At 40.8% G+C, this 24,289-nt stretch overlaps 1 protein-coding gene across 2 annotated transcripts in view; it reads right to left on the minus strand.

Annotated features, from left to right (window-relative positions):
- Nucleotides 1-24,289, minus strand: part of tbc1d14 (TBC1 domain family, member 14) — a 63,800-nt gene that overhangs the window by 30,789 nt on the left and 8,722 nt on the right. Inside the window, exons 2-3 of one of the 2 annotated variants that reach the window (XM_028474190.1) lie at nt 21,761-22,478; nt 10,664-10,787 (exon numbers count right to left, since the gene is read on the minus strand). In XM_028474190.1, coding sequence (XP_028329991.1) covers nt 10,664-10,787; nt 21,761-22,478 — 842 coding nt within the window. Of the gene's footprint in view, nt 1-10,663; nt 10,788-17,208; nt 17,335-21,760; nt 22,479-24,289 lie in introns of those variants that run through there. The other variant, XM_028474191.1, reaches the window with a different exon arrangement.

Consider the following 24,289-nt stretch of genomic DNA (forward strand, 5'->3'; position numbering starts at 1 on the left):
TAATAGCTTGGGTTTTCTCAATTCTCTTAATCCAGCCAAGATAGAATGATCAGTTGCAGCCTTTCTTGACAACAAGGAAGTAAAGATTGTCGGAGTCCTAAAGTAAAACCCTTTAAGAATTACAATAAATAAAAAAAAGATGTCAAACAAAAAAATAAACAAGGCAGGTCAGGTTCATTCTCTTCTTTAAACATCAATGTAATCTCAGACAAAAAACTACAAAGCTCCAAAATACACAGATCATCATCATGATATTGTGAAACTATCAACACACTCAAATGGAACCGATTTGGTACACATTTACTCATAAAATATTTTTGCATAAATAGTCATCTGTCAGCTTAAGAATTCATGCGTTTGTGAAAAAGAAATTAAATTCTGAGGTCTTGGCTGTAATATATATATATATATATATAATATAAAATGCATATATAAATAAAATCTCCAAAGAACAATCTATGCTTGTCACACCGGTTGAGTAACTAGCTACTCAATCCTCACTATACCTCTTTATTCACAATTTTCTCAATCCAACCAACTCGCACCGGATTGCAGAGTTGACAAGTGCTAGTCTTTTATAGAACCTAACAGTGGTGGTTTGTGATGCAAGAAGCCACCAAAACGTCACAAACCACCATTATCAGCCAATAGCCAAATTGTATTGTAGTAGCCAAGTTTCAACCTATAGAGGGCAGTCACTCTTATATTTTTACAACAAAATATGTTAAATTGCAATACTTTGACTAAAATATCAAGAGTTGGACAACAATCAATCAACAGCACTTGTTTATAAGCAGAAAAAAGTGGGTTGGGGGGTTAGTTAAAAAAAAAAAAAAAAACTACTTCAGTTGGGTCAGACTTTAAAACCTTAAAACCTTAAGCTGGGATATACGTTTCCTAAAGCAACAATATTACATTTGAAACACAAGCAGTTTACAATCAGAGATGCTAAAATAACTAAGTCAAAGCTTCACTTTTCAGATTACGTTGACCAAAATGCTTTTGAAATCAGACGGCTGAATCTAGACAATATTAAAATTTTTAGGATAAATAAATAGGATTACCTCAATATTTGTATTTTTTATTTTGTCAGAGAACAAGTTGTTTTTCTGACACGAGTGACTTTTTCACCCCAAGCTTTAGAAAACCTCCAACACTGAAATTGAAAAAATTGAACTGGGGGTGGTGGGGGTCCTCCAATATCATATTGTGAAAGAATTTCAAAAAAAGATGGAGCTGCATATTTTCCTGTTGATAATTATACCCATTCCATTTTTTTCTTTTTTTTTTTAAACGTCCCCAAATTAAAAACTAATTACATTACATGTTTTTGATAAATTTAACAACAAATGTAAATGTTCTTTGCTACAATAACCAAACCAAACAGTTGTGAGAGCCTGAAGGGACAGACACAACTACACCATTTAAAGCCCCGTTTATTAAAAACAGCAGGGGCTCGAGGTTAAAAAGTAAAGGAGTAATACATTAGTTTAATTTCAGACTCCTACTTACTCAAGTCCGTGCAGCAACAAAATGGAGAGACTCAGTGGGTGACAAAGTAATTATTTCTCTGTAGCAGAGAGGTTTAAATGTAGCGGGACATTGTAGAAATGCAGTGTTCAAGCATCACAAGGCAAAGGTGCAAACTTCAGCTTCTGTTCTCAAAGGGCAGATAAGAAAAGTGAACAGGGTGTTCAACAAAAAACCCAATGTGGCCAGTAAATTACATTCAACAGCCAAGCAAAAAACGTACATGGGTACACCATCTTCAGGCCCAGCTTGAAATCCTACCTTGTTATCGGACTCCTCAGGGCTGATACAGTTACAAGCACATATCAGATGGGTGCTACAATGTCAGGTACATGTGCTTAGCTCAGAGCCAACAACCTCCAACAGGAAATGTTTCAACGTTATCATTTCAACAAGCTACAGGTTGGTATTTAAACTATGTGTGGACTGGACAGCCTTTTGGGCAGCGCTCTAAATGCAAATGCAGGCTTGTCTAGTGTCTCATGCAAAATAACAGGCATCTCGGGGCTCTGATAATATACTACCATCTGGTTCTTTGCTTTAAAAGCTGTTGTGTTCTCCAATTTGGCTCGATGAGCATTCTGGTTCACCCTCAGCAGAATAAGTAGTGTTTAGTCCCCAGCTGGCCATCTGGCACAGTGCTGACGAAGACTCAACATCCTCAGATTCATGCTGCATACCTGGCCCAAGAAACTGCTTACATGAGTTACGCTATACTCAAGTATATAATTTTAAACTGGGCTAAGTTAGAAGACAGATCTGCTTTATGAGAGATAAAAGACAGTGTAAGCCTCAGATCACTGAGAAAACTAAATAATTTACTCTCAAAAGTTGAAATTGATGCTTGCAAGTTTTTTATTATCTGCATCAAAGATTATTGCTTTGCTTTCAAGGCACTAGTATATCGACAGATTTAACAGTTGATGTTTTAGTGGAATTGGTGATCAATCACATGGCTGTGCAAGGTTTCATGCTAGATGTGAGGGTGATTTGCCGGTTGGCAGTAATTAAAGGTTTCAGAAATAATGTGCTGGGACCATCTCACACATTTCCATTGTATTTCTCCCATTAAACGAGAGGCTGAAGGCAGTGTGGCTAACGTCGCTCTTGTGATGTAATCTTGCGCGATTGCCATGTAATCATCCCAATTTTGTTAATCGTTTGAAGCATATAAAACGTACAATTAATAACAGTAATATATTAACCCTAATCAGCAGGTTTGGTACATTTTCAGCTTTATAGTCAGTGACGCCAAAAAAACACCGAAAGGAAGCGGAAAAGTATAACGTGAAAACCCTGAAATAGAATTGGGAAAATTTTGGAACGGAAAATCGGAGGCCCTACAGTCATTTGACTTCAACTTCGGAAAAGTTTTGTGCATTACATTGTGGGATTGGGAAACCCGTAGAAGAAAGTAAAAGTGGAAAACTTTGTTTAGGAAGTGTTTTTAGTTCATTCTTACCACAATTTCTTGAGTTTCTTCACCATATGAGGAGGATGGTGATTCGCTTGACACCATTTTTTGTTCTGGTTTGTTCAACGTGTTCTCTAATACGACGGCACTTCGATTTCGGCTGTTTTCCAGTGTTTCCGGGAAAAGCCACAATATCAACATCTGCCATCATTTTTAGCACAACTTTCAATTTGAGAAAACAGCAGAAATGTCTCTGTCGGTGTTCAATGGGTCACAATGGCATCAGTAGAGAATGAGAACAACTTTTGGATGAAATACAGGCACAGCTTTAAAAGATGTTGGCCATCGTCACCAGCAGCTCTAAGTTATTATAGTCAGAAGTGTTTCCTTCATTACTCTTTATTCTTATACAAGATATTTTTTTGCATTGTTAATTTAAAAAAAAAAATTAAATTCCAGTACAAAAAGTTGATTGATTTCTATGAATTATTAAGGATGACCTGAAACAGCAACATACAATGAATTACCGTCCATCCATTTTCTGACCCACTTCTTCCTTTTTCCAGAATCACGGGGTTCTGCTGATGCCCATCTCCAGCTCTCAATGGGCGTTAGGCAAGGTTACACCCTGGACAAGGTGCCAGTCCATCGCAGACAATTAATTGACATATTTGCATTGACTATGATTACCAGTCAAATATTGAAAAAAGACTTGTGCTAACAAAAGGTTATTCAATAAAATCAAATCATAGTGTAAAGTAAGTGTGGTGCAACAATAAAGTGTGATCAACACCTGTAATAGAGGGTATCACAAAAATATTATGTAACGGCATCACTGTCACTTCCCACAAATATGGTTTAAGCAGCTGTTCTATTGTGGCTTTATTATATCACTGTTTTTTTTAAGTGTCAGGCAACATAACAGGACTAAAAAAAACCTATTCAGTACACAAATGTGCAGTGGAGCAAACTGTAAAGCTAAATTATCATTAAAACTCAATTCATAACCAGACCATGGCTGTGTGTATGTACCTTCTATTCATCAGTCAGTCACACAGACGTTTGTTAGTTCAGCTCTTGCCTCTAATTCGTTTCTATCCAGAATCTAAACAGAAAGCAGCTGTTTGCTTTTCAGCGTGTGGAAAACTAAAGATTGCCGTCGGACCTAAACGTCACTAAAGAGGAGTGTTTCTGCTCCAGGCTTTGTGTGCACAGTGTTTAACAGTGCAGAATTTCACTGCCAGGTTCTCATATTGTCATTATATTACCTTCAATTTATGGCTTTTCCAGGAATATATTTAAATGTTAACACAGATCGACCACATGCATATCACTGACCCAAGGCCGTAGAATAAGGAGTTGATCAGGGACAGTTTTTATTAGCATTGCTAAAATAATAAAGGTGGAAATCATAGGGTTATGTATATAACCCCGGTTCTATGAGTAATATGAGTGAGATGTCTCACTATGGGATGCAACCTCCTCTGTCTGCATTCCTCAGAAGCATTTATTTCAATCTGCCAATCCTGATTGGCCGGTGAAGCGCGTCCGTCTGGGAGGGGAGACCCACCTTCTATAAAAGGAGAACGGGACAGACGCGCACCATTCAATACAAGCACTTCTTCTCGTAGTTCGAGCAAGAAGGGTAATCTGGTGAGACATCTCACTCATATTACTCTAGAACCGAGGTTGTATACATAACCCAACGTTCTATTTCATAATATTTCATGAGATGTCTCACTATAAGATATGAAAACTCCCGTAGTGCAGACATGCTTATCGAGCGGGACTAGACCCCAGGGCAGAAGTCTGATCACATCAGGACAGCAAAACCGCCTATGCCAAGCATGGGGCGGAAACGTCCAGCATGTAAAAACAGACAAACGTGAGGGGCGAGGTCCAATTCTCCGCCACACATGTCCTGAACAGACACTCCCCTGAGCAAAGCCCAAGATGTGGCAAGATCTCGAGTCGAGTGTGCACGCAGACCCTTAGGTGGCTGCAGCACCACCCAATGTGACAGGCGTTACTTAGTAACAGGCTTCCATTTGCGGGGATTGGCCCAGGAGACAAACAGCTGATCGCATCTCCGGAGGCCCTTTGTCTAGATAAGTACGAATTGCACGAACTGGACATAACACATTCGGCCGCTGCTCACCCTGTGAGGCAGAAAAGGCCAAAAGGTCAATGGGAGAACACCAGCCCACAACCTTCGGCACAAAAGCCGAGTTGGGTCTCAGGATGATCTTCGCATCACCTGGGAAAAGCTGAGCGCACAATGGATGAACCAAGAGCGCATGGATGTCACCGACCCTCTTGGCCGAAGCCAGAGCTAGTAACTAGACAGCCTTAAGAGAGGTGAACTTCAGGCCCACCTCCTCCAGTGGTTCAAAAGGAGGACGTTTAAGTCCCTCCAAAACCACCGCCAGATCCCACCAGAGATCTGGACACGGGGAGGAGCCTACGTGCCCCTTCATAAACCGGCATATCAGCGGGTGCTGACTGGCCGACTTATCCCCAAAGCCAACGTGACAGGCAGCGATCACCGCCAAATACACCTTTACAGTGGGAAAGGCTTTGTTTTTGACAATCGGGTCCTGCAGTAATGACAAAATTACTCCCACCGGGCACTGAAAAGGGATGTGGTTCCCCTGAAGGCACATCCCCTCAAATAGCCTCCACCTAGAGTCATAAAAAGACCTAGTGGAGGGGCTCGAACACGCTGTATGGTGATAATCACACTCTGTGATAATCCTACGGTTGACAGATTGAGCCACTCAGGGGCCAAGCCTACAGCGCCAGACGGTCTGGACGCGGGTGGAAAACTGTGCCCCTCCCCTGTGACAACAGGTCCCTGCGCAGCGGGAGCTGCAAGGGACATGCACACAGCAGTTGGTAAATCTCTGCCAGCCAATGCAAGGCCGGCCACAATGGATCCACCAGGATCACTGTGGGACTGCATTCCCTCACCCAGGACAGGGTGGAGGGAATCAGAGCCAACAGGGAGAACGCGTAAAGAAGCACGCACGGCCAAGCGTGCGCTAGTGAGTCTATGCCGAGGGGAGCTTCCGTGCTGCGCAGGGAGAATAATTTTGTGCACTGCGTGTCTTCTTCCCCTGCGTACACTTCCACCTCAGACTGTCCGTAACTACACCGCATCACCTCTGGGTGCAACATCCATTCCTCATAAAGCGGGGCAGAGCTGCACCGCACTCTGGCATAACCAAAACCCTATGTGCAACATGACGTACAGGATCAAGCCCATGTGAGGCCACCCACAGTTAGAAATTCCTCATGTGAAGGCGACCAAGGACGAATCACGAAGATGGCAGAAGCCATCAAACCGAGTAAACAAAGACACAGTCTGAACTTAACAGACGTGCCCGCCCAAAAACACCCGAGACACGCCCCGAACGTCTTAAACTGCTCCGATGAAAAACGCAGCGCGCAGGAACAGACCCAGGAAAATTATTTCCTGTGTAGGGGACAACCCGCTCTTTTCCACATTCACCACAAATCCCAGATTTGACAGGTGATCCAGCAGAATGCGCGTGTGTGCCCTGGTCTCCACCTCCGATTGTGCCAAAAGCAGCCAATCGTCCAGGCACACACACCCCTGGGCTCAAAGAGAGGCCGAATGGGAGAAGGCGGTACTCGCAACACACCCCCCGGAAAGCAAACCGCAGGTACTTTCTGTGAGGGGGATATACTGGAACGTGGAAAGGCGCGTCTTTGAGGTCGACAGACGTGAATCAATCGCTCTGTCGTACCAGGGAGGAATGCCTGAGCATCCTGAAGGTGTATTTCCTGAGGCACTCCCGGATCCCCCTTATTTGGGAACCAGAAAGAACCTGGAGTAGAACCCCTCCCAAGATCGAGTGGGAGGGCCACGGAGATCGCTCCCCTGCACAGCAGGGATGTGATCTCTTTTCACACCGGCGAAACGGGGAGAGACAGATGCAAACTGCAGCCTGTAACCCCTGGATATCCTCCATAACACCCAAGGCGGAGCCGTGAGCGCCCTCCATCTCTCTATCTTTTGGGAGAAGGACGTCAAGCGCTCGAGTGCACCCACTGAGAGAGGAGTCATACACGGAGCGAACAGTCCAAAAACGCACCGGAGAAAGCAAAAGAGACGAAGCTAGAAAACGAGGGAACATTAGCTTTGTCATTAGAGGAGAAGAGAATGGTCAGACAGTCTTCTTCCTCCTAGACTGCGTGTGTTGTGTCGGCACAGTAGCCGCCGTCGGAGTTGCAGGGTTCCCGGGCCAGGTGGGCGGGCCTCAATGAGGCTGTGACGGAGCCGGCCGGGGAACGGAAAGTCTCGCTGCTTTAAACTGCTGACCCTGGGGAGCAGCCTGAGGGAAAGCCCTCCATCGCACCTGGGGAGGCAGAGAGCTTCATCGTCTCTCTTTCTCCTCGCAGCGCCGGTGCATCGAAGACAAAGCGGAGCCAAAAATTCCTTGTGGAACAACGATGACATCCAGGATGTCACTTTTCTTCCCGTCAGACAGTTTGGCAAGGTCGAGCCAGCGGGCCCACTCCTGGATTACCATGTTACCCATCATCTTCCCCTTGGCCTGGACAGAGCAGCGCTGGGTGCGGAGGCACACATCGGCAACCGTGGATATCTCCTCCATCTTTGCCGAATCTTGAAACAGGGAAAAATCCTCACAGCGTTCGGCCTGATAGGCAGTGAGGAGAGAGAGAACATTCAGTACCCTGACTGAGAGAGCAGCGGCCGTATATGTCCTACCGGACAGGTCCGACTGAAGACAGTTCTCTCTGGACGGTAACACGGGCTTCTAAGGGGACACAGCGGGATGTCGAGGGAGTAGGTGAGCCTCACAGTCGAGGGATGGGGCACCTGACAGGGTTTTTCCCTGTGAGTGGGCAGTCCTTCCAGGGGCGCGTCACCTCACCGAGCAGCTCAGGAAAAACAGGGAGGACCTGTCTCTGAGCAGTGTGCGAAAAGGGAAGCTTCTTCCCCTCGTAGCAGGACCTGGTGGTTTCAGTCACCACGGTGGGCCACGGAATGGCCAGCCGGGCCACAGCACGCTTACACACATCCACTGTGTCCAGGCTGGAAGAATAGGAGACAGGCGCAGAGCTCTCCATCCTGAGAGGCAAAAGAGGCAGCAGGAAGTTCGCTCCGAGCCGGGGTGATGAAAGGTTCGTCCTCCTCGTTCACACCCGAGCCGAGAGTCAGAGGAGTTCTCATCAAACTTTCCATAGTCAATCACGAGGACATCTTCGTGAAGCGGGGAGGGGGTCGCCGGGTTGAGCTGGGAATCCCAGCTGGAATCCTAAGCAGCCGCAGTGTCCATCAGCGGAGCCTCTACCACACTGGCCTCTACAGGGACGTCGTGAGGAGGGAAGGAGTCCTTCTCGGACAGACCAATCTGGCGTGCCAGCCTCCTGTGGAGGGTCTGAGCGTTGAACGTGGCGCAGCCCAGAGACTCAACTGCCATACAGGCATGTTCCAGATCCAGGCCGGTGGGGCAGACTTTGTCTATGTGGGGGTAAAATCTCCGTAAAAGACATGCACAGAGGCAATCCCCGGAACTTCCCGATCCCTCGGTGAGAGGAGCTTTAGTCTCCATCACCACGTGGTGCAGTCGGGAGAGCAGGTGGCTTAGGTTGCACTACCACAAGGTAGCTAGCACAAGTACAAGCAGGGACGCAGGCCAATGTGTGCCGGACCTTCCGAAGCTCGGGTACCGCAGCACCAGGAGCTGGAGCCAGGCTACACACTTTTGTGAAAGCCCAGAGGGAGGACCAATGTGCGTACAGGCCCGTGGGCGCCAAGGCTAGTGGGACCAATATGACAGCGAGGTGTGCTGAGGTCAACGCACCGGCCTTGCGGCAAGGGGCGTGTAGTGGGGCAAACACCGAAGTGAAAGAGCCGCTGGGGACAATAGTGTGCCGGAGCAATAGCGTTGGAAGGAGCCGTCAGCTGGAGCCGAGGCTCGGAGGTTCACCACCTTTCGGCAGCGAAGGACAGCACCTACCAAGCAAAGCAAGGTAAGAGCTGTATTCTACCCACTTCTGGACCAGTTGTGGTCCAGAGCAGGCACTAGTTCTGCCAGCGTCTGGCAACTGGAATGAAGGGAATCCGCCTGTGGACAGTTAAGCTGGCAAAGTAAAACGTGCGATAGCTGAGAGGAGAAGAGGTGGTTGAATGGTGCACGTCTGTCCGCGTCCTCCTTTTATAGGAGGTGGGTCTCCCCCTACCGGCCAATCAGGATTGGCAGATTGACATAAATGCTTCTGAGGAATGCAGACAAAAAATTATGAAATAGAACAAAAGTTCCATGAAGACATAATATGATATCAGTACTTTGGACAATGTTACAATATTTGCTAACATCATAAAGTCTGCCATGAGACGATTTCAATTCGATTCAGGGGACTTTGATCAAACATTATATCCCCATTTAACACAATCGGTTACATTTCACCAACAGCTGGATGAAAATAGCAAACAATTGATTTAGTTTTTATTTTTTAATTGGCCTGGGTCGTGTTTCACAGATAATATTGATCAATGGTGAGTTTCCATTAATTTGACCGGATCATTATTTAACCTATCGATCCAGATCAATGGACCATTACACAACTTTATTTGCATGATAAAGGCAGACCTCCTGTGACTTTACCTTTTTAAATGAAAGGAATATGATACATTTGAAGACCCAGCAATTTGTTTTTGACACAATAGGGGATTTTTTTTTTCGTATTTTTGTGCATTGTCAGTAACTCAGGGTGCTTTATCCTTAATGTTCACACTTACAGTTGTTACAATGCCGTCATCATGTTGGCATGGTTACTTTGAGACTTTTACACAGTAGTTTTAGTGAAAAGAAATGTGTTGCACTTTATTTTATGATGGCAGTGTGTAACACGGGATTTTCTTTTCTTCAGTAAAAATGTGCAAAAACACTAAAAAATAAATAGATGTTTTGAAGAAAATAGTTTTGACTCAATTTGTCCTCTGAATGATCAATATCTTTGGATGAACATATACAGCAACTTGATTTTTCATCTCTAAGTTTAATTTTGATATTAACTGGGTAGAATATCGTGATATATCTCGATAATATTGTATTGTGACCCAAGTCTCGTGATACTTATCGTATTGCAACATCCTTGCCAATAGTCACCACGAGTGGCAAGACTTTCAACAAAAGATTTGAGAAGCAGTATATTTGCCCTTTGTCACACCAACTTCAATTTTACCTTTCCTCTCATTTTCCCTGTTTTTTTAAGGCCATGTTAATTTGAAATAGTACTTTATGCACGACTAGTCATAATGTTGTGTTGGGGTGGTGTGTGATTCCCTTTCGCACAGTGCAGATGGTTCCTCTGTGTATTTAGCCTGGTTTTGACTACGTCCACATGACCTTTCCCCTGAAGAACCACTAAAGTGTGACATTTGATTTAAAGTGCTCATTTAGTCCAAAACATCAATAAAGCAGGAAAGATTCAGTTGAGGAAACATTAACACAAAATAGAGAGACTTTCTCTACCCTGAAACCAATGTAGTAGAGCTGGAAAAGACACAGTGGAACTTCATCCCTGAGTGTTCTTTACTTAATGTCCTCAAATTTTAAGGAGTCAGAAATATGAGTATGTGACAAACAAAAGAGCTGCTGAATATTTTCATTGATGTGAAACACATTTACAGAAAGGAAAATCAATATTGTTTTGTGTTCTAACCTTTTGGATTTTCTTGGGATCCTTGATGTGACCTTCCCTTGGTGGGACTTTCCCAAACAACTTCCAACCAGGATCCTTCTGCTCCTTGGGGTGGCTGTCCTTCACCCGCCGCGCAAACAGGCTCCTGCCAGGGAATGATGGAGAGTTAAACTCAGTTAAACAGGGCAGATCATTACAGCAGTAGCTTAAGGTAGAGTTTCACATTGTGAAAGAAAATCTGTAGATGTTTGAACAAAAGCCACTAAAGCAAGGTTTGTATAATTCCATGCAGCATCATGGAAGGGCATCACAGGGTAAAGCAGTCAGAGTTAAAGGAGTGACAAAGGTCATCTCTGATGCTTCAATAAAAAAAAAAGTGTAAGCAAGTCGAGGATTTTACAGTTTTCACTAAATTCAATCCCAGAAAACAGGTTAACATGGAAAAGCTTTATAGGTAATTAGAATCAAGCAATGACAAAAAAAACCATATCAATATCTTTTTTAGATAATTACAAATATTTTGTTTTTCCTTAAAGTTTTACCAGTAAGATCATTTAGGGTCAAAGGCACTGGTGCTAAATATTACACAGACTTTTATTGCCCGTGTAAGTGAGTTCTGTAGCACGGCTTGTTATACAGTATATATATTATCGTAATATCATAAAATGTGATTTTTTCTTTTTTTTTTTCTGCACATGCTGTCAAAGGTTGGTGGGAGTTTGATTTACCTAAAAAACGTCCAATTGGTTAAAGCAGATAATACTTCTCCTTACTATTCCTGCACTTTAGTGTGTGTAATGTTACTGACTGGTTAAACTTAGTAAGCTTTATTTCATTGTTTTATATCTGTTTATTTATTTATCGACTGTCCTGTTAACTTCAGAAAATGTTTAAGAAGTGCACTTTCATGAAACGTACAGTAAGTTAGATTTGTTGAAGGGGTAAAGCCACAGATTTGTTTGCTTTGTTGTTGTAATCTGTGCTTTAAAATGTATATTTTACATGTATTTAAAGTTTAAATATATCTGAAATTGTTTATTATGAAACAGATTGATTTATTGCTTGTGTTCATTGAAAAATACATGACAAGAGCCCCTTGAAAAAAACAATTGCAATATTGAGGGGGGAAAAAAAACAAAAAAAAAAAACGCACAATTATATTATTTTCCAAAATCGTTCAGCGCTATGTGTGTGTAGAGAGAGAGAGAGAGAGAGAGAGAGAGAGAGATTTTCTGTTTAATGAAAATTGCCAAAAAAAACTATTCACTTTCTGAAACAAGAAAAAAATCTTACTTATTTTTTTTAATTATTTCTCTTTATCAAAAACTGGCCTCAACATGTCGAAGCTTCACATGCAGGTTTCACACATTTAAATGCTTTTTTCTCCAGAAAACGGTTGACTGAATGTCTAGGAAGTGTGACAATCGAACCAATATGTCCAATTCTGCTCAAAATCCTGTTTAATTATCGCGCTACATGTTACAGTGACACTAGTGAACATGTTATCCTGTGATTAAAAATACACAAAGCTTCATCTGAAGTGAGTTTTTAATTTGTTGTGATTAACAAGTGGTTCCGATTGATACGAGTGCATTTAAATCTGGAAAGGCTCTGGTAAAAAAGACAGGTTTAGCTGACCTGGTGATGAGTTTACCTGGTGATACATCATAGCAGATGTGTTGCACCTCCGACAACACAACTTTGCAGAACGTGCAAAACGGAGGGTGATTTGCCAGTTAACTAATTAAAGGTTTCACAAATATTGTTTTGGGACTATTCTCACACATGTTCACGTCATTTTTCTCATTAAACGGGTGACTGAGGGCCTAGCGTTGTGGCTAATGTCATCACCGCAATGTAATCTTGTGTGATTTTAGAGTAATCATCCTATTTTCTTAAACATCTCAAGTATAAAATGTAAAATCAATGAGTAGTTAACAAATTACTCCATTCAGCATGTTTGGTACGCTTTTGTGAAGTGAAATAGCTAGTAAAGGTATCTAAACAGGGAAAGACAAAACTTTTAAAGGCCCTAAATACATACATGAACATACATGCACACACACACAAAGAGAGTTCAGATCAGGTTAAACCTTACATTGAAAAAGCAGATTCAGTTTTTTTTTTTTTTTTTTTAACGAGCCAATCAGAATTTTGCCACAAAAAAAAAAAGTTGTACCAGTTTTTCCCATACAGTCATTTATTTGTAGCAAACCGCCACAAATACTAGTAGAGCTGTTCGTCTTTGGTTTGTGTGTGAAGCATGTCATTACAACTCCTGTACAATTTGGTGGTGGTATGCATTGCCTCCACCAATGCAACCAAAGAAGAAGACATGCTTCTTAAGGCGCTTGGTCTGCCAGAGAAGAAGAAGAAGGTGTTGCAGAAGCAGGAGAGGAGGCCAAAAACTGCATTTTCGGTTTTTAACCGAAACATCGCGGCCGAAACAGGACGTTGTGATGACTCTCAGCGGTCTGCGTGTGTGTCTGGAAATAGGCCAACGTGTCTGTGGAGCGGCCGTATCCCAATACATCCGAGCACTAAAGAGTCTTCTAAATAGAGAGTAAGATGGAGCAAAATAAATCAAAGGTACACACTCAAGTGCCATTTATGTTTCTGTCAGGTCGACACCTGATGCGCGTCTCCAAAAAATCCGATCAGCAGCATTAATTCCCAGATTATAAAGATTATTACTTGAATGGGATTAAAGGAGCGCACAAGATATTATCCACATCACAATAAATGTGGAGAACCTGCTTGGGGATGTGCACAGAGCAGGAAAGGAGAGCAGAGCTCAGAGTCACTGTGATAAAGCAGAAAAGCTGCTCTTCATCACAAACTTAAATGCACGCTGTGTTTGTATGAGAGAACATATTTAATTTGACTCTCTTTCAGCAGCAAAATAAGTTATAGGCCTGTACATTCATATTTAATGTACACATAAGTGGGGTCAAGTTAACATTTTATTTTATATTGTCCATTGTTGGAATGTCAGTGAAAAACATTCTAATTTTAAAAATGGATTTATTCTTTGAAGCATTACCATTAATTTATGCATTTGAAATGCTTTACTTTTTAGTGAGGTTAGTACATAGTCACACAAATGCACTAGTACTAATAATTGACATGATCATTTCTTTCTGTGCTTTGGTTTTCAGCCTTGGTTTTCTCATTTTCAGTTTGAATGCTTAGTTATAAAGACCCCTCGGTACAAAGCTTGAACTTCTATTAACCTGTTTCTTTATGAATGTAGCTGGAAACTCAACATGTACAAGTCAATACACATTAACTCACACTGTTCCTAGTGTTGAGCTGCTGATGCCTGTTGGGCAGTTAAGTTACCTAATTTATTTATTCGACCTTATTATTTTAATTCAAGTTATTTCTAAAGTCATTGTTTTTCCCTTTCCCCCCCCCCCCCCCCCCCCCCCGGGAAAACCCACCACCACAAATAAATTCTGGTCCTGTGGGAAACACTGCTGTACTTTAATAACCCCCCCCCCCCACTCTGAACACTCAACAACCCGACTGGCTGCTCACTGTTTGCCTCACATGTCATCCTCTAAAACTAACTAGACAAACATTAACTACATTTAATGGACGCTGAAAGGCCTGATGACATTTCCGTTTGCCAAGACAACCCGTTTTGATTTTCTCAGCATTTAATAAGTTACTTGTGAACAGTCCTGCTTTATGTACACTATTCATGTGTGTATGTGTGTGTTCAACCTGTGGCATGTAGTCCACAGGTATGTACACATACCTGCCTGGGAGACTTCAGGGTACAATAAAAAAAAAAACAACTATAGTTAAAGGACACAGGCAGGTCTAACTGAATGTCAACAACGTGCAGTGATTACACTGGTGGAGTCTTTGTGATCACACTGATGGAGTCTTTGTGATCTTAGGCGTGACAGTTAACCCACAAACACAGCATAATATGTGCATGAACAACTAGGGCCATTTATCAAACATGTAGATAAAAACTTTTTTTTTTTTTTGCAAATTCGAGTTTAAAAACATTCTTGATTTTTATTTTTTTCTTCCCACCACAGTTTTTTCTGACTTTTTTGTGTTCCGTCCTTGTGGGTTACCGTAGCGCGATATGAGCTAGCCCCCTCTTTGTTTACATTAGTTTACCCTTTGAGTAAGGCGTGTGTGCGCCACAGGCACGTTTGATTTTTTATTCGCACTATGATGAGATGCTAAGGGAAAAATGTTATATTTTTGTAATTGTAATGTTAAATCTTATAAAATATGTAGTTATGTGATTGCTTAATCATAAAATTTAAGCTACTGTGAAGTTGCTGTTGCACTTTTGCTTAAACCTGAGTTAAAGCTTGAAATTGTTGAATGATAGAGCCTCATTTACTTTTTATTTTGGACAATCACAGCTATAAAGTTGCACTTTTGACAATACATCTGATGTCTGCAGTAATTGTTAAGTGCATTGAAAGAAAAAAAACAAAAAAATCGAATTGAAACTCAAAATTGGAGAATTTTTTTTTTTTAGGCAAAAGCGCCCAGCCCTTGGAACAACTGAACTTAGTGATGGTCTAAGCACAAATTCCCAGGCACTCCTGTGGCCACAGATGTAGCTTGCCTGAGCTTTCCAAAAGCGTACAAATTTCCAGTTAATTTCAACAGAAGATTTTAATGTTATTAGTTATCGTTTGGTTGTTAAAAAACTATTATATTTAAAAAATAAAATAAAGATTAGCAAAAATATTAATGCTCAATTGATATTAAGGGATTCAAATCCACTTAGATGTGCACTTAGTTATTTTAACTTCTACAGATCTATAATTTAACTTGTTTTTGCATCTTATCTTTATTCATTGACGGTAGAAATTGCTGCTACATATATTATAAGTTACATAAGTTATATATAATATAAACTAAAATGGGAATGTCTCTGAATGCCATTTGCGTTTAGGTTTCATAATCACCAGGAATCACTGCGGCTGAACCACTGCACATTATCTGTTGTTTCATTTTCCATTAAATTTTCTGTCAATCGTCCCTGTCTTGAGCCAATGATCCGTTTTCAGTTGAGTGCACTTATTTTGAAATAAGATCATAAAACGGACACCTGCATCGCTACAAAGCGGTTCTCGCAAAATAGCCATAAAGTTAAAACGATCACCCTCGTCATCGACAGAGTTGGTATTTACATAGAATAGACATTATTTTGGAATCGATTGCAAACAGTTTGACAAACAATTAAAAGTATTTGCCCAATAAACTAGAAATCACTCGAGGACCATAGTTTTAGAAAGTAAAGTAGCTTTCTGCCGAAGCAGAAAAGTGTCTTCGAGAAGTGTTTTACTTCATTCTTACTGTGATTTCTTGTGTTTTATTTTCCAGAGAAGGATGACCGTCAATAGCTTGACTCCATTTATGTTTAACTTTTTTTAAAGGCATCCATAGTGATGGGACGTTACTCCGCATTTGGCCATTTTCGGCTTTTTCCGTTAGTCAAACGCATTGATTACGGTGGAGACCAAAAAACAACAACTTTCAAGTGTCAATTCTGAACCTTCAGCATTTGTTCGTGAGTAAACTGTCTTCGAAGTATTGATCTATGACAGGGAAGCACAATACATCGATCGTGATCTACTGGTAGATTTAATGTTCTTATTTATTTTTATACTGTTGAATGTTTTCTGATGCATTTTTTTGTTTTATCATGTAAAGCACAGTGAATTTCCTTGTGTAAGAAATACAAATAACTGTAATAGTAATAATAAGTGTAATAGTGGACATATTACAATCTAATTATTTACAATTATAACCCCTCCAACATTAGATCACACGGTAGATCGTGAACAGCTGTCAGTGGTAAGAAGTAGCTCGCGAGCCAAAACAGTGTGTGCACCCCTGATCTATGAGATTACACTATGACTATCTGTTAAAAAATATAAATCTGCAGCAACTTTAATTTCTACTATGGTTTAACAGTGGGAATTATTGGATAAGTCAACTGTGATCAAGGAGTGGTAATCATGAGTGATCCTGTGAGTCACAGTAAAACAATGAAGACCTATCAATGAGCCAACATGAACTGTAAGACTTAAACAGCATTTTCAATCCCTGCCCTCAAACCTCAGGTTATTTGCATTCAGCATGGCACTACAATGCTTGGACTTGAGAGCTGACTGTCTGCCGCTATGCTCCAGTGCTCAAGTGGAACACTGAATTTCCTAAAGCCCCATCAGAGGCTTTTTTTTTTTTTTCAAACTGGCACCACTGATGAAAGCAGGTTGTCATACAAGCATGATTCTGGTTGAATGTCAGGAAATAAGATGTCCCAGTTCAGCTTACAAGAAAAAACTGACGTGGACAGGAATGACTGGGTAGTCCAAGAGCTCCACTTAAGTTTGAACTTTTCTCCTCAGAAAAAACAAAAACAAGCAGGATGGAGAAGCAGCTTCAGGCTCAAGCAAAGCACTGAACCACATCAAGCCATTACTACAATGTTAGTATTTGATCAGAGGGTGCTCCTTCTAATCACTGCAGTGAAGGTACAGCAGATAACTCGCTCACTCTGCTGCAAGAAGCCCTACCTGTCGATGTAAAGGAGAAGAGACGGAGCTGCCATCGGGCTCTTATCACAACACACAGGTCACTAAGTCTCAAAGCTGTGCTTCAGACACTCTGGGTCACAAGAGCTGAATGTCCTGTGATTGGGCAGGTTAAGAACAGCAGGGGAGTAAACAGCTCGTCAGTAGCTTGACCGTGAGCCCGCCCCCCTAGGGAGAAGCCACCAAAGAAAAGGAAAGGGGAGGGATGGTAAGGGACAAATGTGAAGTGCAGTGAGTGAAGGAGAGATTTCTCAACATGACTATAATATACAAAAGAACTGCTGTCCAATCAGAATAAAAAACTCCACACAAAGATATCATTTCCCACTTGTGTTTTCCTGAATGATTCAGGTCTACACAGAAAAAAATCACTCCAAAAATGTTTAACAACAGCTCAAATGGTGCTTGAACATTCTGACATATCAACGCAATTCTCAGTTTAAACTAAGAGCAAAACAAGAGGTCAAATAAAGTAGGGCAGGGCCATTGATTAAGCCCCGTCTGGCTAATTTTGCTTACATCCATATAGCTTTAGAGCTTATTTTCCACTAAAATAATATTTCAAGAGTGGCTACTGTCCCTATTTCTTCCCAGTCTGTCTGCCTCTCACTGTTTCCACTCAACCACCTCTCATCCTCTGAGAAAACTGCCTTGGGTGATATAAAGGTTCAAACCGAATAACAGTTTTTGTATACCGCAAGACCTGTAAGTGTAGCATATGCAACATTGCGAGTGGCTCAATGTTGCTCCGCATAACTCATTGAGAAGGGACTGTTTTTCAGTTGCAATAAGCAACTGAAAAAGCAAGACACTCTCGCATCTCAGTCCTGACTTAAAGTCTGAGATTTTTGAATGGACTTTGTGGAGATTACCGCATTTCTCCAATTTTCACCCACAATTGTAAGGCAGGAATGCTTATCACCGAAAGAACCCAGCCGAAATAGGATGTTGTGATGACGCGACTAAGCACCGCGGTCAGCGCATGCTTGTCTGGATAATAATTCTTACGATTGCAATGCTTTAATATTAGTGAAGTTAGTACATATTCATTGCCATATATTTCGGTGATTCGGCCTTGGTTTTCTCATTTTCGGTTTCCGCCAGGAACTCTCATTTTGATGCATCCCTACTTGTTATGACAAGTTATTGCAGTAAATATTCTCCAAATCATTTGAAATTGTAGTTAACACCATAAAATATCCTGATACTGTATACATTTTAGGCCATACTGCCCAGTAGTATGGGCATAGAAGGAGACACAGCCAGAGTGTCTTTCTGTGTCCGTTGTGCAGCAGAAAGATGCAATCTGCAGAAAATGCCAAAAACAAGTTCTGACAAAAGGTTTGAGCACATCTAATCTCTTCCGCCGTCATAAGGTACGACACAAAGAGTGTTACATCGCTTCTGCAACCCAGATAAAGGTTCATGAAACGGGTCATGCTACTGAACAAACTCATACGGTGCGGTCCGTCATGAATGGAAAAGCCAGAGGTGGTGCAACTTAAACTTAAACATATGTTGATCTTGTGCAGCTTGCACAAGCAATCCATTTCAGACTCCTTCTAAAATATGTGTCAGTTTTTCTCATACCGACTGTTGCCTACTATGGTTCTCTGTTTGAGTAACATAATTTGATTAAGCCTTTTCTAACATTCCACACTACAAAACAAGTCATAAAAGTACTGATATGCACTGCATAAAATCAACATCAGTACTGTATCCAAAGTGAATTGCAGTGGCAAACCCCTAACACTGGATTATCACTCTATGCGTAATCTGCATAGCATATCTGCTGTGTGACAGCAATGTAGCTATATTAATATCTGCACAAAAACAGAAGATCGACAAGACAGGGCTGAGTTGATTTCCTTCTGCTCCTCTTGAACGACACTATGATGTGGCTTTATGGTTCTCTTTGTATTGACTACGTGTGAATTAGGGAGCTCTCCGAATCCTCACCCCAACAGTTAAGCATCACAGATGTTTTGTTCGGCATAAATCTTCTGATAAGTACAGATTTAAAAGATTTTAGGCCAGATTTGTAAAAACAGTGGAGGTTAACATCAAAAGACATTTTCATGGGACCAAATTAACACATTTCTATTATTTAACAACAAATGGTAACCCTATATGACATTAAAAAAAGTCTCCAAATGATGTTTTCAAGAACCAATCTGTCTTCCCATTCATTACTATCAGAGAAAAACCAACATGCTGTTTTTGTGAGATGCTATTCAGGTACCGTAAAGGGGCACATAGAGATCCGCTAAGCACTTGTTTAGTCCGGAGACATATTTAAGTTGCTTTTAGCCGTATTGCTCCTCTTAAAAATCTCAGCACCATCCACATGTGATGATTAGCAGGTGGGAGGTTTCCCATTCAGCAATAGCTAAAAACACCAGGCAAGAGGTCAGCAGAGAGTGAGTCAGGAGGAATATAGATAACCAAAGTAATACATGTGTAGCAAATAGATGTTGATTCAAAGATTAGCATTTGAAATTAACATTATCCCAGCCACACCCGAGTAATGCCTCGGGATGAAGTGAATGTTTACTTAGGTATTTACTCTGTGAATTGTCATTGGTCTCATGATAAGATTATAATATCACCTGTAGCAAAAAATGTTTTCCATGGCAGAACCGGGCTCTCGTTAACCAGGTCCACTCAGACCTTTCCTAGTTGATATGTTATGGTTTCGTATATTCAGACAACTATTCCTCAGGAAATCCACCTTCATCTCCTGACATGCTTTAACTGTCACCTGCCAGTCTTCAGAGGAGTTCTGCTGATCTCCTTTGATGCTTCCTTTGAAGTTTCCTTGACTTCTGTATAATAGTTCCAGTAAGATTCATTCATGTCTTTTTTTTGAATACAAAGAAGAAAAACAAGGCAAATGAACCTTGCTGGTTGGTTCATCTTCTTACAAGAATTCAGCATGTTGACAAGATTTTAGTTTCCCTACATGTTAGACAGCTGATGTCAGGGGACTCCATCACTAACACCAAGAGATTCCTAATGATAATTCCTGGAATTTTAAGGCAACCACAAAAAGGTAGCAAAGACGTGAGAGCAGAAGAAAGGCTTGATAACTAGGTCTCAAAAAGCTACATGTGATTGGGGTCAGTGACTCTGGAGCCAGCAATTAAATTATTTAAAGGAAGTTCACTCCAGCTTTCAAGCTAAACATGTTCAATGAGTGGAAGTCACACCTTTACCTAAAAATAGAAGCGAGCCACCTAAAGAAAGAATTTAGGAGTGTAATGTGAAAGTTCAAGTGACAAGTCACCTCTGCCTCTAGTAGAAACTGTATAGTACATCATCTCATATGGACAAACTGACCAATAAAATGCAACTGTATTGAGAGACTTGAGACTTGCACAGCAGAAAGGTCTCAATTTAAAGCTGAAATGATGGACTTAAATTCAGATTATTAGTCAGTGCGAATTATCTGCATCGATAGTCTCACGAGAACCGCAAGCTTACATTTTGCAAAACAACCCATATTAAAAGCTTTTCTTTTGGTGTCCTACCTTGTACACATTTGTCTTTGTTGCAGAGTAGTGAAGCAACATGGATGTCTACACAGCCTGATAAAGAAAGCTGCATCCTCAACAAAGCTTCTCAAAAGAGTGAAAGTGTTTGGTCTTTAATGAAAATCTTCAGGCTTTGCTCTTTTCTCTTCCTTGAAAACATGTCATTGTGATGAACCTAATCTAAGAGATGGTGTTCTCTGCTCTGTGAAACATGCATGTGGCAGTTTCAAATGAGGGATGTTGCTTCGGTTTCACAACTGGAGTAAAAATGGGAAGTGACTTTAAAGTGCAGTGACTCAGCAGATCGACTGATTAGAACAGAAACTGTTAGAGATTGTTCACATTTTACAAGACTTTATGGAGATGATGGATTTAACGTTCAATTCAGTCCTTTTCATCCTTCCCCGTCAGTTTTGACTTCTAAAAACTCCAAGACCTCAATATAATGTAGTTTCATTATTCGTATTGGAGAACAATATATGCTATGCTATGCCAACTAGCTAGATACTCAATGCCATTTACCTCTGTTCACAATTCTCTCAATCCAACCTACTTGGCAGAGATTGCAGAGTCCAGTCATATACCAAATTAAAATACTCTGAATTAAATGTATTAAAAATGTAAATGTATTGAATTGAATTAAATTGGACTAGAGTCAATCAACAGCACTACTTTATACCTAAATACATTTGTTTTCCAGCAGAAGTTTTTTTGGGGGGGATTAGTTACTGTTTAAATGCCAAATGTTTTTGATGAAATTGCACTTGAAGGTAAGACATAAACTCATCCAACACAAAAGAAAAAGAAACAAAAAGAATGACTCATAACTGTGTGTGTTCAAAACTAAAGACGTCTGTAACCACAACACTACCCCACCCGGCATACTTTGTTAATGATCAACCATTCTACTTAAAGAAAGTGTAAACTTGTGTCTTAACTTAAAAGCTGAGGCCATGTTGAATCGCAGCATTAACCAGTCTACCTAAACTGTGTAAACTCACCCGCTGAATAAACTTGCAAGCGGTCCCAGTTTCTTGTGCCTCCTTTCCTCCGACGACTCCAAGCCCCCTGACACTGAGTTTCCCGAGGACATCATTGACGACAGAGTGACGTCTGAGAAGTGAGTACTGCCGCTCTCGTCTGTCTCTAGGGCGACGATAGCGCTGGAGTCAGACGTGACTGTGAAATTCAGGATGTCTTCGTTGGAGACGGACAGTTCTGTGCTCATGCTAGACACGCTGCACACAGAGACATTGTCACTGCGGTTCAGAGCTCTGCCACCAACGCCGAGCGCTGAGGTAGTGGTTAACCTGAGGCCAGGGCTGATGAGGCGATTACAGTCATAGCCACTGAGGGGGAAGCTAGAGGATTTACACATGACGCTAGAGGGTTCATCGTCTAAAGTCAGGGTGGCAGGAGTATCTTTGTGTTCTAGTGCGAGGCCAGCTTCACTCAGCTGCTGGTGGCTGTGGTTAATGTGTTCGGGGGGGTTTATCTCCAGAGTGGGAATACCAGAGTCCTGGGAGGTCAAACTGTGGCTGTCCATATCCAGGTCTGAGATGGTTTTCTGATGGTTGTTGTAGAAGACAGGTGTGGCGGAACAGGACTGTGGAGTGAAGCTCGGCTCATGGTTGTTGTGGTTGATGTGATCACTCAAGTGAGAGGCGATCACACCTGGGACTACAGAACCGTTCTCTCTGAGGCCTTTTTCAGGCCCACCTGAAACAGAAAATTTGATATTATTCAATCAACCAACAGCTCAAGATCAAACAGTAACTGAAACAAATGTTTGACAGACACAAATCAAACCTATCAACCTAAACCTGAGCAATATATGCAGTTTCCTATTTTTGGTAATATGGAAAGTGACACTAATGATTTGATTTTAAAGATGGGTTTGCATTATATGAAAGTTTTGAACTGAATAATGAAAGGACCTTTGTGGCATTTGTCTACAGTGACTTCGACCGAGTATTGTTCTTCTGTAAAAGCTTGGAAAAAAATATAAAATTTATATCTACATTTTGAGAAAAAATATTTAGATAAGAATTGTGGTCCATATCGGCCAAGCCCCATACAGACCTGCTTTCATAATTAGACTCAGAAGCTTTTGTTTATGTACAATGGTTACCATTACTAATTTACTAGGACCATTTCAAAATTACCCAAATTCTGTTTAACCATTTCCACATCACTTCAAACTTTCCCTTTTGTTTCAGTTTCACCATCTTTCCCTGTTTAGATGACTTTACCGGCTATTAAACTTCCTAAAATCATACTAAACATGCTAAATAGGGTAATACAGTCACATTTTATATGCTTAAGAGAATTTACGTAAACGGGATGATTATGCAAAAATTGTTTTGCGCAGTTTTGTTACTTTTCTGATTGGTGCTACAATGTCTATGGAGTTTTGTTATCAGCATCTCAAACATTTCACGGGAACACACACACACAAGGTAGTTATTTATTTATAATAAAAATATACTAAATGAGTAAAATAAAACAAAAAACTAAACATTTATACAAAAAGTAAACAAAATGACTTCAGAATCACTCTATAATGGCAACCAAAAAGAGTTATACAAAAAATGCACGAAAAAACAACTGAAAGATAAAAAAAACACACACAAAATGACTCCAAAAAACATACATTACAGAAAAATACACTAAACAAAACTATAAAAATGACTCAAAATACACAAAACTAAATATTTATACAAAAAATACACAAAATGACAACAGAATCACACTACAATGGCAACAAAAAACTATAATTATACAAAACGCAACAGAAAGATATGCAAATACACATAATGACTCCGAAAAAATATACATTATAGAAAAATACACCAAACAAAAAAAATATAAAAGTAAGTAAAAAAACAACAAACACATTTATCATGTTCATGTCTCATAGAATTAAACCAGGGAAATTGCACACGCTGTTTTATTTTGCACCCGCAAATAAACCCCTTTATAACACTACAAAGTACAGATTATGTACACCTCTTTGTACATCCAACCTTCAAACACATACTCATTTGGCCATAATTAACTCTACTTAAGCTCCCACATGAATGCATACTTCCAACGGGCACTGTACTAGTTAATACTAAATTTTAATTGTTTAATCTACGCACATACAAGCTCCTCCCCTCCGCCCCTCTCAAAGCCAAAGCTAACCTGCAGGCTAACACAAGGAAAGTTATTGCTAGCGGTCTGAAACATGGCAGGAGAAACACAGCAAAAACACTTGGTAAACAAGTGGCAAGTGAAATTCTCTTATATGGGAACACTTTAGGTTTGATGATGAAGACCTAGAGAAAAGTCACATCACGTGCAAGAAGTGTTTTGTGCAAAAGTGAACGTACTTCATTTTACTGTTTGAAGGATTTTATTTATGTTTAAAGAAACTATATTGTTTTTTTTTTTTTTAAAAAAAAAAAAATAACTTTTTGGTTGACAAATAATCGTTGGAATAATAGTGATTTCAATTAAGACCAAAATGTGATTATGTTTTCTATAAT

Source organism: Gouania willdenowi, chromosome 18 (assembly GCF_900634775.1).
Source record: "Gouania willdenowi chromosome 18, fGouWil2.1, whole genome shotgun sequence".
Taxonomy (NCBI): domain Eukaryota; kingdom Metazoa; phylum Chordata; class Actinopteri; order Blenniiformes; family Gobiesocidae; genus Gouania; species Gouania willdenowi.